The sequence below is a fragment of the Hoplias malabaricus genome, chromosome 16 (assembly GCF_029633855.1).
Source record: "Hoplias malabaricus isolate fHopMal1 chromosome 16, fHopMal1.hap1, whole genome shotgun sequence".
In the NCBI taxonomy this organism is placed as follows: domain Eukaryota; kingdom Metazoa; phylum Chordata; class Actinopteri; order Characiformes; family Erythrinidae; genus Hoplias; species Hoplias malabaricus.
The window spans coordinates 28,064,844-28,082,128 of NC_089815.1; the positions used below are offsets into that span (position 1 = coordinate 28,064,844).

The 17,285-nt window shown below is 45.1% G+C and overlaps 1 protein-coding gene across 1 annotated transcript; it reads left to right on the forward strand.

Moving 5' to 3' along the window:
• The first annotated feature begins 1,627 nt into the window (after positions 1-1,627).
• Positions 1,628-14,754, forward strand: zmat3 (zinc finger, matrin-type 3). Its single transcript, XM_066647811.1, has 6 exons — positions 1,628-1,751; positions 4,576-4,934; positions 6,177-6,323; positions 6,575-6,741; positions 7,534-7,631; positions 10,367-14,754. Exons 1-6 carry the CDS (start codon positions 1,634-1,636, stop codon positions 10,573-10,575), a joined length of 1,098 nt encoding a protein of 365 aa, XP_066503908.1. The 5' UTR covers positions 1,628-1,633; the 3' UTR covers positions 10,576-14,754.
• The last annotated feature ends 2,531 nt before the right edge of the window (positions 14,755-17,285 follow it).

Here is a 17,285-nt window from a genome sequence, read left to right on the forward strand (position 1 = left end):
TTGTCTGCTCCCCATTTTTGGATGCCCTTCAGAGTGAGTCATGGATGAAACCAGGACCCACATGTATTCAATGTGGGCAAACCACCTGGGTCCAAATAATAGTATGTACCACCCCACACAGTTCCTGCCGGACTATGTCCTATTCAGACCCCACTAATGTGTGCTGGCTACGAACAGTGTTAGGGACAGTGCGGTCAAACTTTTTTCTGTAACAAAGCAATGCAAGAAATTACTGTAAAATATTTTGTAATCACATTATAGTTACTAACTTAAAGATAGTTTCTCACATTTTCTATAAAATATAAGCTTTATTACACTATTTTCATTCATTATCTGTAACCCTTATCCAGTTCAGGGTCTCAGTGGTTCCAGAGCCTACCTGGAATCATTGGGCACAGGGCGAGAATACACCCTGGAGGGGGCGCCAGTGCTTCACAGGGCAACACACACTCACACATTCACTCACACGGACACTTTTGAGTCACCAATCCACCTACCAACATGTGATTTTGGACTGTGGGAGGAAACCGGAGCACCCGGAGGAAACCCACACAGACACAGGGAGAACACACCACACTCCTCACAGACAGTCACCCGGAGGAAACCCACGCAGACACAGAGAGAACACACCAGATTTGTTCATTAATTTTATTCAAATGTGTTTGTATGGGTTTTAGAATGTAAACTTAAAGTAAATTAATGAGGTTTGAGATTACAGTTTCTAGAATGTAAAGAGCAAAGGAACCCCATTACAGTAATGAAATGTGCAATTATTTGTCACTGTACAATACAACGTACAATGAACTGTGTCTTCTGTATTTAACCCATCTGTGGCAGTGAACACACACACACACACAGACACACATAATAATGCACTTGGGGCTTTGAACACACAGTAATCAGTAATGGATTATTTATTTTGTTTTGTTTTAAAACACCCCAGCACTGGCTAAGAATTATGAAAAAGTAAGCCATTATTATGAGACAGTAGGTGAATATTTTCTGACAAAAACATATCTTTGGGACCCTTATTTGTAATTATGGGATGCCTGGTTATAATAATCTTATAACAACTGCTTAGGAATAATGAGATAAAATATAAATAATAGACTTTCACTGTGAATTACATGAGTATAACCTGTTTGTCATGTTACGAAGCAGCATGACTGTATTAGGTCTTTTATGAGACCTGAGCGTTAACACTGGGAGTCACAGTAATGACTGTCGTTTTTATTATAAACCTAAGACTTACACAAAGGCTGAATACTCTGTTACAAGTAGAAACAGGTTTGCCTTCATATCTGTACCCTTTTACAGTGAGGTGAACATTGTCAATCACATTTTCGGAGTTCTGTAGGATGTGGACTGTACCAAATCGAGCGAGGGGAGGTTCATTGTATCACGGCCGAATATTTCACATTTAGAGCTGTGTTCTGCGAGATATTTTAATTAGTCTTTAAGAAATACGTAAAATTATTGAGTTCTACAAGTAAACAAAGGAATAAAATGTGTATTTTTGTGTTTATTCCGAAGCCCCCGTGTTGTGACTCCCCTGCGTTGAAGGCGCGGTGGAAGGCGTGAGATCCGCGGCGGTGCTGGAAGAAGTTCGGCAGCTTTGAAGGATGCGAGGAAGATGGCGATGAATGTGGGGAACAGAGATGCAGTTTATTCGAGCTCTGATTACTGCAACACATACAGCCTTCAGCCTGTGACATATGGAAGCAGCAGCCATTATTTCCCCCGGTTTGCAGGTATGGTGGGCCTATTTTATCCTTGCGCTTTGGTGAATGCGCTGCGCTTTAATGGATGCACTGCATCAGTTAGTGCTGCAGTGAAAGCAGCCTTTAGTTTCTCAGCTGTTTAGACAGGTATTTAAAAGCTGTTACCCCATTGGCACATTTGAGAGTTTGGTCAATGCCTGTCGTGTGAACAAGCTTTACTTTCATTATCACCCCGTTATTGTGTTATTGACTAGTACAAGTTCCCACATTGATCTTGGTCATGGATTGATTCATGATCCCTGTCATTGATTTGTGCTCACTCCAATCACTCATCAACGTTTTTCGGAACTGATTCTATGCTCAGCACCCGTTGCATTCACCTCAGCTCCAGTAAAAGCAATATACATTCTTAAAATTCATGTCTTCAGGGTTTTTGTCCCTTTCCTTTCTTTAAATCAAACTGCGCGTGTGATCTCCACAGAGAAGCATGAAATGAAACGAGACGTCAGTGGGAAGCGTGGGCGAAAGGTGGTCGTATAAAGACCACCCCCACCTTTGGGCTGTGCACTGGAGGGATGCAGCTCCAAGTAGAAGTGATAATTGTGATCTAGAGCTAACCCAGTAAACAAGAAACGTCCCTGGACGTTCAAAATAGGTCTAAAAGTAGTCTGTCCGTCAAGGACATATTTTAAACGTCAATGGACGTTCAAAATCCATCTTAATAAGTTAGTTAAGTGGTGATCAATCGATAACGTCAGTGGACGTCCAAAACGCGTTTTATACAAGTAATTTATTTCGGGACCAACTAATAACGTCAATGGACGTCCAAAATACGTCTAATAGTCGTCTTTTCATTGTCTGTGTTCGGACGTCTTTTCAACTTTCATTTTCAACCTTAAGAGAACGTTGATTAGACGGCAGTCATTACGTTATTTCAACGTTGAATCAACGGTTAAATGTTTACTGGGAATCATCCAACATCAGTACTTATCTAAATGCTATCAAATCCTCACAGAAATGTTCAAACATTGATTAGGAGCTGGAGGAGGAGCTGTTATGACAAAGAAGGGAAGAACGTCACACACGTTTGATTTCGTAAGAAACGATGAACAGGTGCCCAAATGTTTTGGACAATTCCTATCTGTTAGAACCTTAATGCTAGTGTGTAATATGTGATAGGAATGTTGCCTGTTACCTTTAGGGCACTGTTGGAAGGCAGTAAAACAGGAATGGGTATTTTTATAATAGTGGCTAATGTTAGGGATGCTGGGAAATCTGACCTCATTTGCATAATGACCACATTATACCTGAATTTGCTGAACGAAGACTTGGGCTCAGGTTTCGCTACAGGACAGAGGGCTCACATTTGTGATGCGTATATAACATTATAAAACATCTATTGACAATTTATATGCATTTAAGTTGATACATAGGGTTGTAGTTAAAGGGAATTCCACTTATTTTTCCAAATTTCCGCATGATTTGATCAATGAATTACGTATACACTGATTCAGAGCGGTTTGAGGGGAAACAACGCATTGTAGAGAAGCTAACCCACTCTAATCTCAATACACAGCTGACTATAAAACCATTGGGTTGGGAGGTGATGCCTCACACCAGTTCATATTTATTCAGTGGACATTTTCACTGACAGGTCATGACTAGTTTGAGCCCTTCCTTACATCTAATCAATAAAACCCCGGGTGAAACAAAGCCACTCTCCACCTGAAAGGATGGGACACGTTTATCCATGTTGGACATATGAGTTGAAAAGAAATATCTCAAACTGTTCAGCCCTGGCAGGTTGTGTAAGACAAGCTCCGGCTCCAAGCAGTTTCTACCTTTACCTTCTCGTGTACTCGGTGCACCCTGCATTATAGATGCCAAAGAGTGCCGTCTTTCACTGAAGGAAAGATTTTACGCTGTTCTTCCAGCTCTGATGAACATTTTCTGCTGCCGCTGCAGTTGTCTCCTGCCTGTAGGTTAAAAATGTTGGGATGTAAAAAAACAGTAGGGTAGCGATTCTGACCTTGAGCTGTGACTATGTAGGTCCTCCTTGAGCCTATTTCTGGACTTGTATTCTCTGATGACCAAGACATATCAGGTTTGTCTTCTGGCACCAAATAGAGCACGAGTGTGTGTGTGCGGGGTGTGTGTGTGTGGGGGGGGATCGTAGGTAAATGACTCTGGTATGTACTAAAACTATTGCATTCAATGAATCACCATTCAACTTGATGGTGATGCACATCGCCCTCGAGATTATATCGTGTGACTTTACTGAGATCTCCGAAAGTTCAAGAGGAGACACAGGTGAGATTCCTGGGTTGTTCTCAGGAGAAATATCTGAGCAAACATGAGCCTCCAGCCGAAGCGTCCTTGATCCGCTCGATCCGGAAGCAACAAAAAAAGTCCTTCGCACTCTGATGCTATTTCAGTCTCCTGAATCATTGTTGTCAGGACTCTGTTGGAACTGATACAGTGGAAACATTGGGACAGCAGTGCAGCAGCTGACCGTGCACCCCCCACAATCAGCCTCAGATCAGCCGGAGTAATGTACACACAGATGAGGGCCAAAAATGTCCACGGTTGACTGGGCAGGAGTCGGCGGTAATCACGTCTATAGTGAGAGGTGCAGATGTTAAAAAGCCTCTCTGTTGCTAGAGGGAGGCTGTGTGCCTTTTCCGCAGGGGCTCTATTTTTCCTCAGCGAGCTGTCAGCCTCATCGCAGTTGAACTGTGCTGTTGCAAGGGAGAATAATTTGCTGCGCTTGATTGCATATGTCTTTTATTCCCTCTCATCACATTCATCTCCTTCTCCTTCTCTTCTCTTCTTAAATCCTGACCTTGGCTTTCAGGTCCAGAGACTGTTCTGAAGCCGCCACTGAATCTAATGTGTCAGCAACAGTGTCAGACCTTCCAGCCTGTATCTCCCACCCCGACCCTCGGACCTCCCCCAGTGATGATGTCCCCAGACCCCCTGGCTTTCCCGCTTTGCAGCCCCTTACCGGCCAAGCCCCCTGCTCCTCACCTGCAGCTGGTCCCCAGTCCGCCCATCTCCATGCCCCCAGTCTCCAGCCCACAGCTCCCCGAAGACGAAGGCCAGAAAGTGGGCACCGAGCAGGATGCCACCCTGGAGGAGCTGTGTAAACCTCTGTACTGCAAACTGTGCAATGTGACACTCAACTCAGCCCAGCAAGCGCAGGCCCACTACCAGGTCAGTGGTGTTTTGTAAAGTGCTATCACCATGTTTCATATATTCTGCAGCAGGTAGGTGTCGTAGTCACACAGCTCCAGGGGCCTGGAGGTTGTGGGTTCGATTCCCCCTCTGGGTGACTGTCTGTGAGGAGTGTGGTGTGTTCTCCCTGTGTCTGTGTGGGTTTCCTCCAGGTGACTGTCTGTGAGGAGTGTGGTGTGTTCTCCCTGTGTCTGCGTGGGTTTCCTCCGGGTGACTGTCTGTGAGGAGTGTGGTGTGTTCTCTCTGTGTCTGTGTGGGTTTCTTCCAGGTGACTGTCTGTGAGGAGTGTGGTGTGTTCTCCCTGTGTCTGTGTGGGTTTCTTCCAGGTGACTGTCTGTGAGGAGTGTGGTGTGTTCTCCCTGTGTCTGTGTGGGTTTCCTCCGGGTGACTGTCTGTGAGGAGTGTGGTGTGTTCTCCCTGTGTCTGTGTGGGTTTCCTCCAGGTGACTGTCTGTGAGGAGTGTGGTGTGTTCTCCCTGTGTCTGCGTGGGTTTCCTCCGGGTGACTGTCTGTGAGGAGTGTGGTGTGTTCTCCCTGTGTCTGCGTGGGTTTCCTCCGGGTGACTGTCTGTGAGGAGTGTGGTGTGTTCTCCCTGTGTCTGTGTGGGTTTCCTCCGGGTGACTGTCTGTGAGGAGTGTGGTGTGTTCTCCCTGTGTCTGTGTGGGTTTCCTCCAGGTGACTGTCTGTGAGGAGTGTGGTGGATCTGGTCCCAGTTTCTTTATTTTGTAAACATTAATGGAACAGTATCAGAATCCGCGATTCGACTGTGTGAAATTGCCCATAGTGTGAATGTGTGGGTGAAAGTGTTCATAGGTGTGAGTGCGTGTCTCTGTGAATGTGTCATGCCCTGAGATGGCCTTGGGTATCAGGTCCTGGGTGTGTTTCCTGCCTTGTACTGTTACCTGCCTACCAAATAGCTGTTGTGTGGTGAGTGCACAGGCACAGATTGGCTGCCTTTGCGTTGTCCTCTGCGAAGCACATTGGATGTGGAAGAGAAGAGTTTGTAATATTCAAAAGCATGAAAATCATTGCCTGTTGATTTTTACTTCGATTTAGAATTTCTAACACGAATCTCTGCTTGTTTATAGTATGCGACCTCAAGATGATTTCGTATTTATCTTCCTTTACATTGTATTTCGCTCCTTGAAATAAGCAGTCATGAGAAAGCTAGTGGTGTGACTCATTTGTAAAAACATGACACATGCATTTTGTTTGGTTCCAGGGCAAAAACCACAGCAAGAAGCTGAGAAATTTTTATGCTGGGAGTCAGCAGCCACCCCCTATCAGAATACCAGAGGAAGCTGAGCCAGTTTCACAGCAGTTCCTCTCCACTCCACCCACTGAGCCTGCTGCTGCAGTGGCCAAGCAGGTAAAAACTCTATATATGTCTGGCTCTTTCCACTTTACCAGCCTTTTCCTGCAGCAGAAGCAGTGCACACACACACACACACACACAGCCTTTTTCACAGTCAGCCGATGAGCAGCCGTGGCTTTAAGCGCAGTTTGATCGTGTGGTGTCACTCTGTAAGTCTCCATTCAGCAAAGCCGCTGTGATAGTAATCAGAGCCTTGCTCTGAGCCGGTGAGCCTTTCATCACTTCTGCCCTTCTCCTGCTCTCAGTCGTCCTTCAAGGGCCCCAGCCGTGTTATCCTGGCCACCGAGAATGACTACTGCAAGCTGTGTGACGCGTCTTTCAGCTCCCCTGCCGTAGCTCACGCCCACTACCAGGGCAAGAACCACGCCAAGAGACTCCGGCTCGCGGAGGCCCAGCAGAGCGCCAGCTCCTCGTGAGTCTCACAACTCCCGCAGCATCCTACACACACACAGACGAGTATTCTTTCTTTGTTGCTTTGCAATAACTAGCCAGGATTGTTAGATTAGTAAGGTGGAGAACATGTTCCAAGCTACTGTCACAAAGACAAAGTGCTACAGGACAAAAAAACCTGTGGCAGAAATTGGGGTAAAACTTTAAGAACTGAAAAGTAAAAGTGAGAAAATAAAAGTGTCCCAAAGCTTCAGTAGAAATGGCCTGATGGCACCAGTGTTGTGTCGGCTTGTGCTATGATCAGGGTCTGTGTTTGTGAGAGAGAAGGGCAGGAGGATATACAGCACAAGCTCACGCCCATACGGTAAAGCACAAGGCGACGTTAATACACAAATTGTAGCTTTGCATAGAGGAAGGATTTTTTCTCTCTTTGGTTTTATCTTCCCTGTGTCTTTGCCCTGATAACGGGGAGCTCGTTTAAATGCCAGTGTGTCTGAGAGCGATAGCAAACCCATGGAGATAGGACACTGCATCCTGCTCCGCTGTTGAACGCTTGATCATATCTGAGGGAGCTAGCCCAGACTAGTTTGACCATGCAACAGTCATGATAGATGTAATTAAAGGGTGTGTAGCTTAAACAGAAGAACATATTGATTTACGTTTGCGTCGTTAGGGCCTGAATATGAAGAGAGCTATTTCCCTGAAAAGTTTGGCTTGATTCACTGACTCTCATGAAAACACATTGTGTTCTAGCTCAGAAATGAACAAGACCCTAACAGAGATACACTGTGTATATTTATATATTTTTTTCCAGAGATGCAGCTGATCTCGCTCAGAGGCGTTCGAGGAAAGAAGGAAATGAGTACAGACTCAACAAGAATCGCAGGACACACGTGAACACTGCCATGCCAGGTACAAACAAAAGAGAGAGACACTAGTAATAATTATAACAAGCAGCTTCCATAGTCGACATTTAATTCGATGCAGATTACAGAAATATAAAAGTGTATAAAAGTTATCAAAGTAAATGTCTTAAGTATTTTTAATAGGAGCATTGTAAAACTCTGAAAGGTTAGACCAGTCTGAGGCAGCCAAACACTGCTGTGTACATGACAACAATGACTAGTAACCACTGACCCCATATTAATGACAGTCTGGAACTGTCAGTAAACAGAGCCATGGTCTTAGCCTTTTTATAAAAGTGTTTTTGCAGAAAATATTGGCACAATTTCATAGAGTGTTTCAGTTGTAGAAGAGGCATAATTAGAAACATTCATTCATTCATTCATTATCTGTAACCCTTATCCAGTTCAGGGTCGCGGTGGGTCCAGAGCCTACCTGGAATCATTGGGCGCAAGGCGGGAACAAACCCTGGAGGGGGCGCCAGTCCTTCACAGGGCAACATACTCACACCTACGGACACTTTTGAGTCACCAATCCACCTACCAACGTGTGTTTTTGGACTGTGGGAGGAAACCTACGCGGACACAGGGAGAACACACCACACTCCTCACAGACTGTCATCCGGAGGAAACCCACGCAGACACAGAGAGAACAAACCACACTCCTCACAGACAGTCACCCGGAGGAAACCCACACAGACACAGAGAACACACCACACTCCTCACAGACAGTCACTTGGAGGAAACCCACACGGACACAGAGAGAAAACACCACACTCCTCACAGACAGTCACCCAGAGGAAACCTACGCAGACACAGAGAGAACACACCACACTCCTCACAGACAGTCACCCGGAGGAAACCCACGCGGACACAGGGAGAACACACCACCGTCCTCACAGACTGTCACCCGGAGGAAACCCACGTAGACACAGAGAGAACACACCACACTCCTCACAGACAGTCACCCGGAGGAAACCCACGCAGACACAGGGAGAACACACCACACTCCTCACAGACAGTCACCTGGAGCGGGACTCAAACCCACAACCTCCAGGTCCGTGGAGCTGTGTGACTGTGACACTACCTGCTGCACCACCGTGCCGTCCTTAATCAGAAACAAGTCACAATAAAAAAAAACACGACTAAGTTCTGGCAGTTCTGAGCACCAGACAGAACCAGATGTTGTTGTTGAATGTTTTATTATGTGGAGTGTCTTTAGACAATATGCAGGGGACTGCCTGAGTAAAGTGAGTCTGAAATAGCAGTTCATGTCTCCAAAAACTATTCATGCAATGCAGTGGCTGGCTGCAGATGACAGTTCAGCTGTGACGGTCTCCACACTTTCATGTGGAGACTGGGCCACTGGGGGCTGATTTCTGGCCAGTGGTCAAAGCAGTGGTGCTAAATGCTAAATTTCTGCTCCATGCTTTGGCAGCAGAGCGGCTGGCAGCAGTGTTGAGTGAGTCCAGCATCCCGGGGCAGCTCGCTGAATTCAGGCACAGTGCCAGGCCTTTGGTGTTTGCAAACCGATACTCCACCCCACGTCAGCCCGGCCTTTCCCACGTCACCCGCATGGTGGCAGGTCTCAATCACGGACACACGGCCTCGCTGACCCTCTCCCCTAGCCGTACACACAAAAGCAAATGGATCCTAGAACACAGAGCACTGCTTTGGGTTTAATCATAATTTAAAAACAGCACTCCAGAAATAGCCATGGATAAATCCCGTCCCAGAATAAAACATGGGTTTAGTCGCTTATTCCAACTTGATTATAGTTCCCGTCTGTAGCAGTATTAAGGCTGCTTAATCTTGTTAGGGTTTGATTGATGAATACATGTTTGAGACAGTGGTCATAGAAGACTCCAGGCAATTGCTCTCAGCACAGACCAAAGGCATTGATAAAAAGAGCTTTAAGCGACTGTTTGTGGGTGTCGTTATTTTGTACACTGTAAAATCTGAAAAAAATAAAGTATAGTGTGTAACTAGTTATATATTATATAAAAAGTAAGTGAACTAAAAGACAAGAGTTGCTGCTGTGTCATAAAGGAATGCAAAAGCCACGTACCGTGGGTTTCCTCAGGGTGACTGTCTGTGGGGAGTTGGTGTGTTCTCCCTGTGTTGGCATGGGTTTCCTCCGGGTGACTGTCTGTGAGGAGTGTGGTGTGTTCTCCCTGTGTCTGCGTGGGTTTCCTCCGGGTGACTGTCTGTGAGGAGTGTGGTGTGTTCTCTCTGTGTCTGCGTGGGTTTCCTCCGGGTGCTCCGGTTTCCTCCCACAGTCCAAGAACACACGTTGGTAGGTGGATTGGGGACTCAAATGCGTCCGTAGGTGTGAGTGTGAATGTGTGGGTGTGTTTTGCCTTGTGAAGGACTGGCGCCCCCTCCAGGGTGTATTCCTGTGTTGCGCCCAATGATTCCAGGTAGGCTCTGGACCCACTGTGAACCTGAATTGGATTAACTGTTACAGATAATGGATGAATGGAAATTTTTTGCCTATGTCCAAAATTTAGTATAAGACCTTGCTGATTTTTTCACAGCAGTGTCAGTTCTGACCATGAATTAATGAATTTGCTTCTAAATATAACCCCTGTTTATATATAAAAAGGCATATTTTATATGGCATATGTAGCCCACATATGCATATTTTCTGCCTGCATGTGCACATAATTCCGCCTACAGACACAGTGCTACTTGTGTACTATGATATGTTCATGTCTAATCAGCCATTGTGTGTGCTCATCCTAGGGCCTTACTACAACCCCCGGCCACGGCAACGTATCCCTCGAGACCTAGCCATGTGTGTAACACCCAGCGGTCAGTTCTACTGCTCCATGTGCAACTCAGGGGCCAGCGAGGAAGCAGACTTCCGCCTGCACCTGGAGAGCAAGCAGCACAAGAGCAAAGTGTCCGAACAGCGCTACCGCAGCGAGATGGAGACCCTGGGCTACACCTAGAGCTCACTGGGGAACGAAGGCAAGACTGGACAGGGAATCATCCGTGTAATTCTCCAAGCGCTGAATGCTGACTTTGTTATGGAATACTTTGCACAGTTAGTTTTAAATGTGTGGAAAAGATGAAAGCTACCTCTTGAAGAATTACAGGTGATTTTAATATGAGATTGTGCATCTGCAGGGTGTATTAAAGAAGGAGCAACTTTGCCCTGACAATGGGGCAAGGCACTGAAAGAAGGCCTCCACAATTTATGTATAAGCTCGCTCATAATTATTTTCACTGAGGCACTGAGATACACTTAAAAGAAAGCTTCAATCCAAGTAGCCAATGTAGATCCGGGTTCATTTCTTTAGGTCTTTTAATAGTTTCATAGTTGTATCTGTTTATTTGAACATGGTTTGCGTAGGTGGTAGACGTAGTCTCGTGGCCTCATCTCGTAAAATTGCCGTTTCTTTGTTTTGGTATTTCGTAAGCCATAGTTGGCCACTTCGAATTCATGACCGTGCAATCAATGCCTCAAAGATAGGAACGCTAGGTACGTTAAATCACAAAATCAGAGGCAAACACCCGGCTCACGGGCAGCTGTGGGTTCACTGTGTATCTTCAGGAAAAGGAGCTGAGCACCGAGACCCAGAGCTCTGTCCAAGGAGATTAAACCTCAGCCTAGTGACCGGGCCTCAGGCAAAATAGCTTATAAAGTGCTGCAGGCTTCTCCAGGACCTGCTGAATGTACTGTGACTGCGATGACAATAAATCTCTTCACTGGTTTTGCACAAGTGTATTGTAAATGCAGTCAGATGGTAATCACACTCGCTTGTGTTTTATAAACCTGTATACGTTCTGGTTTATACGCCTGAGCTCACAAGAAATACGTCGTCTGTAGACTGCTGTTCGTCACGCTCCCCCTGTGGTTTTCCCATTGCTAAGCTCTCCCTTTTCAAAATGCAGCGAAGCTCAGGGGAACCCAGAGTGGAGCTATTTTTAAAAAGGTGACTTTGGGTCAGTCCCTCTGCTCACCCCTACCTCAAACGAGAACGGTTCTTCTTCAGAACAGTCAGTCCAGTATTAGATTAACGATTAGTAAAGCCCACCAAGAAATTTAATGTGGTACTTAATATATCGACAAAGCATTAATATATATTTGAACCTGTTTGTATGTTTCTAAGTATTTTGCAGAAAAGGGAACTAAGAGACGTTCTGAGGATCACGTGTTGTGTCCAAGTTCGGTACGTGTTCTACGTGTGACGGAAAGTCTTTATTTTACTATCAGTGTATTTTGTAGCCTATTGTTTGTATACAATCCTGTTTACATTCACAGAGTAATACAGATGTTATATATCAAGGGCATTTGCAATATGGCAGTCTGTAAGAATGCCCCCCCCCCCCCCTCATCTCAACTCCCCTCTAGCAATTCCAGTTTTTCCTGCCTCTCCATCCACTCACTTCTCACTGTTTAAACCATCAATAGCCTGCATCACTTCCTGTAAAGACTCCTCTTTGTTTTGCTTAATAGTGAATATGTGTATTTTGAAATAACGAGAGCATGAGGGTTTTATAAGACGACACACTGCAAGAGGGAAATAAATGAGCCATTTTTTTAATCCCTTCCTCCAGAGTGTTGCTGTTGTTTAAGACAAACTTACGGCTGACCGTTGTGTTTTGTTGTTTGAGTTTAGATATTTTTTATCTAATTCTAATTAATTGTTTACACTGGGAATACAACCGGGCATTTTTGCTCCATATCTCTGTACGTGGTTCGCTCCGTCATGGGTTTGGGGACGAGTGGCGCTTGTTGCTTGCTTGTGCGTCACGCTGCTGTGTCCCGGGGCTCTTTTTTTTTTTCTGTAAATCTGATATAGAGTCTAGATGCACTAATATAGTTGTATGGGCATGTACCCATAAAACCTGCTCAGTCATGTGCCTCTGAATCTAAGCACATTTCTGTCAGAAACGGCGTGTTCAACATGATGTTGGCATGTTTTATATTCATCAGCTTTTTACAGTCATTTTAACAACAGTAGTTACCTCTCTTTAATTTTAATTCCCATTCCAGGCGCTCATCTTTTCTTGGTGATTAGTTGTTGTGGATCTCAAAAATGACTGAAGAATAAGAGCTTTAACATATTGATCTTAAAGACACTGAAGCACAGATAGGGTTTTATATTTGACCCTAAAAGCAGGTCTGGTTCATGGAATAATTCCTTTGTGCGCCAATGTTTAAAAGTCTGGAATCGCTTGTTGTATCCGTATTTTTATTATTGTATTTAATATTAACAACATTTCTGTGGGAACAAAACCTCGCACCTTAATTTCTCAGCTGTTTTTGTACAGAATTTGAAAATGACAGCTGTTCTTTGTAATGTATGAGGAGAGATGTATCGTTGACCTGTAATAGGGAGAACAGAGCTTCTGTTTTTACTACCCTGGGATCAGCACTGCAGAAACTGCACTATGTAACTTTTGGAGTCAGGTGAGCTCAGTCACATGACCAGGGATTGCAGGGTGTGAGCAGAGAAACGCAAGGACGTGACGTTTACACGAACGAGCATGAGGCAATAACAGAACATATGTCTGGAGACAGATGTGATAATAATGTGTTTTAATGTGTTTTAATTTCCAGAGGGAGGCACGGTGGTGCAGCAGGTAGTGTCGCAGTCACACAGCTCCAGGGGCCTGGAGGTCGTGGGTTCGATTCCCGCTCCAGGTGACTGTCTGTGAGGAGTTGGTGTGTTCTCCCTGTGTCTGCGTGGGTTTCCTCCGGATGACTGTCTGTGAGGAGTGTGGTGTGTTCTCCCTGTGTCTGCGTGGGTTTCCTCCGGGTGACTGTCTGTGAGGAGTGTGGTGTGTTCTCCCTGTGTCTGCATGGGTTTCCTCCGGGTGACTGTCTGTGAGGAGTGTGGTGTGTTCTCCCTGTGTCTGCTTGGGTTTCCTCCGGGTTACTGTCTGTGTGGTGTGTTCTCCCTGTATCCGCGTGTGTTTCCTCTGGGTGCTCTGGTTTCCTCCCACAGTCCAAAAACACACGTTGGTAGGTGGAATGGCGACTCAAAAGTGTCCGTAGGAGTGAGTGTGTGAGTGAATGAATGTGTGTGTGTCTGTGTTGCCCTGTGAAGGACTTGTGCCCCCTCCAGGGTGTATTCCCGCCTTGCGCCCAATGATTCCAGGTAGGCTCTGGATCCACCACAACCCAGAACTGGATAAGCGCTTACAGATAATGAATAAATGAATGAATAATTTCCAGGCGAGTGGACCGTGAGAAATGGGAAAAGTCCCATTAATTCAAAGTGCAGGATGTTTTTTCTTCCACTGTAAGGTTTTCCATTTCCATTCCCAGTGTTTTACAATATCAGTCCTCATGGAATTTACAGCTCTGTTCGTCATTAGGAGCAAACATTGCTCAAATTACCATCATTTTACATTGCCCTTAGATGATTGAAAAGCATGATTCCAGACTTTTTGAGTGGTGGTTTTCTTTGTTTGTTAAAACCACATAAGTTGTTGAGGCGTGCAGCGTTTGAAAGCGAGGGACTGGGAGTGAACATGTCGATTGTAAGCCGCTGTGTTGGTGTAACTCTGAGCTCTCCAAGCCGTTTCCTGTTGTGTGCTCGTCTGTCCACTGTGTGGGCAGGAAGCTGTGACCCCTGCGTCCAAAGTGTTCTTCCCCAAGGACGGCGGGCCATCTCTAAAGAGAGAGCTCTCCACTAACCCACCACTCGCCAAAACAAACTTCTTCTTCCACCAGGCCCTGGCGGCTGTTTACACTCCAACAGATTGAAGGCTTTTCCCTCTTCGTTTTCTCCATTCTTTGCGAGTCTTTGTGAAAATGCGGATGTTTTCTGAAGGGGTTTCGAGTTTATTTTATTTTGAGTCCAAATCAAAATAAGATCTAACAGTAGTGCCTTCTGAAACCACACTCTCATTTGATGAATGCCTTTGGGAGACGAGTCAGAGTGAAATTCGGGCTGTTGTTGGTCCAAGGCTGGTGCAATATATGGCAATATTTGATTTTCTTCTCTTTTTTTTTCTTACAGATTAAACATTATATCAATATAAATGTCACATAAAACTATTTGAATAATGCTACAATGTTATGAATGTACCATATGTTTGAGGAAGATGAATCAGATTATAACTTCACTGGAGTGAGTGGGGACATTATCTTGAACGCATTATTAAATGTACAAATGAGCGATTTCATTAAAAGAGAATTGCTTTAACACTGTGTCATTGTCTTTTTTGCACTCATGAAAATGCATGGTGTCCATAATTACAGGTTGGGAGTGAGTCGATACCTATTATTCAAATACATGTATTTCAGTGATTACTCTTTAATGCTTTTTTGTTTTTACTCAGTAAAATTCTAGTCATTTATATTTAGTTTTTTATATTCATCCATTGATTGATTCATGGGCGGCACGGTGGTGCAGCAGGTAGGTGTCGCAGTCACACAGCTCCAGGGACCTGGAGGTTCTGGGTTCGATTCCCGCTCCGGGTGACTGTCTGTGAGGAGTGTGGTGTGTTCTCCCTGTGTCCGTGTGGGTTTCCTCTGGGTGACTGTCTGTGAGGAGTGTGGTGTGTTCTCCCTGTGTCCGTGTGGATTTCCTCCGGGTGACTGTCTGTGAGGAGTGTGGTGTGTTCTCCCTGTGTCCGTGTGGGTTTCCTCTGGGTGACTGTCTGTGAGGAGTGTGGTGTGTTCTTCCTGTGTCTGCGTGGGTTTCCTCCGGGTGCTCCGGTTTCGTCCAACGCTCCAAAAACACACGTTGGTAGGTGGATTGGCGACTCAGAAGTGTCTGTAGGAGTGAGTGTGTGAGTGAATGTGTGTTGCCCTGTGAAGGACTGGTGCCCCCTCCAGGGTGTATTCCCGCCTTGCGCCCAATGACTCCAGGTAGGCTCTGGACCCACCGCAACCCTGAACTGGATAAGGGTTACAGATAATGGATGAATGATTGATACATTCATTCTTTAATTCATCTTCTGTAAGCACTTCATTCTAAACAGGGGCACGGTTGGTCCAAAGCCTAAAGGAATCACTAGTTTAAGGCAGGAACACAACCCAGACTCGGCACCAGTCCATCACAGGGCATCACACATTCACACACACACACACTCATACATGTGGACAACTCCACACACTCAATCTAGCTACAAATATGAAGCAGACACAGGGAGAACACACCACACTCCTCATAGACGGTGACATGTGATGAGGTCTGAACCCAGGACCGTGTTTGCAGTGTCACCCGATCCGTGAAGAACAGAGCGGTACACGCTTCAGTTCCTGTTCTGATAAATGATATATGTATTAAATAACCATTAAAATGTCATTTTATGTGAGTTTACACTTCTCTACACACTTCTGTCCTGAAACTTCCTTTTTATTTGGAAAGCTTAAAAAAAGCTTTTACAACTTCAGCCCGTTGCATGACGTTTCTGTTAATAAAGAGAGCACAAGTTGTTTCTTTCCTTAAAATAATGTCATTATGAACTCATGCGATGGTGTGTGACCCCACCCTTGTTTGGCTTGTGAGATTCCAGGCAGGCCGTGGTGAGTGGGCTGCATTGTACGAGCAGCAGTCAGCTGATGGACTTGTGGGACTCTGTTTGTTGAGTGTTGTTCTGTCTGAACCTGGCTCTCGGCTGCAGCGGAGCCACCAGCGATGGCATCTAATAATCTGACAGTCGCACAAGGATTCTTAACATTTTTCTAGGAATTTGTGCTGACATCTCAGTGCCCTCAGTTCTCCACAAAAAAAGAGAAAACATTAATTATTAGATTTATTATTAGAGAAGATGATGACCCCACATCAAACCTTTATCAGTGCACTTTAATATGTAGCTGCTTGTGGCTGAAATGGTGGCTTTTATTGCATGGTACAGCTGGTAGTTTCCTATCCTCTACTCGGGTCACTGTGGAGAATTTGGTGTGTTCTCACCCCGTCTGTGTGGCTTTCCTCTCAGTGACTGGGTTTGAGCGTGATGCCCTGTGATGTACTGACACCCTGACCCTGTTATATGTGCCCAGTGATTCTGAGTAGGACCTGGACCCACTGCAGCGTTGAACAAAACCAAGACGTTACAGAACACAATTGAATAAAAAAGTTGACTTCAGTTCTGACAGAATGGCCACTAGGGGGCCTGCAGTAAAAGAGCACACGTACATGCGTTTGGTTAAAGTGCTGTTGCCGAGTATCCAAATATGTAAATACAGTCGATTCTTGGTGACGTCATAGAGACAATAAATGCTAAATGTGCTTCTTTCTTCAGTGTAGAATGGAACATTTTGAAACTAATAACACTGTCCAAACAAAACCACCTTTTCAGCAGCAAGTGCTGAAGGCAGAACAGAACGGCTCATGTGACATGATCTGTCCTGTCAGCAGTTTTTCATTTTGCCATCTGTTTCCTCATTTCTGTTTTGAGTTTGTAACACAGTGTCTACACTCCATACACTTCAGTTTAATTGCTGGGTGAGTAGGGACTATTTGAACCTGAAATAATTGTGGTTCCTCATTCTTCATTCATAAATTATATATATCGTTCACTATTAAGTTAAAGCTTAATTTTGCTTCCCCGCATCAAAAATAAAAGCATCAATAAATGCATGTAATTAATAACTGGCACAAGTCCCTCTCAAATGTGTGATCTCATTTATAATCAGGCCCAGACAGCGAGCATATATCTGTCCACTGGCCTAAAAAGGCTGTCACACCACTGA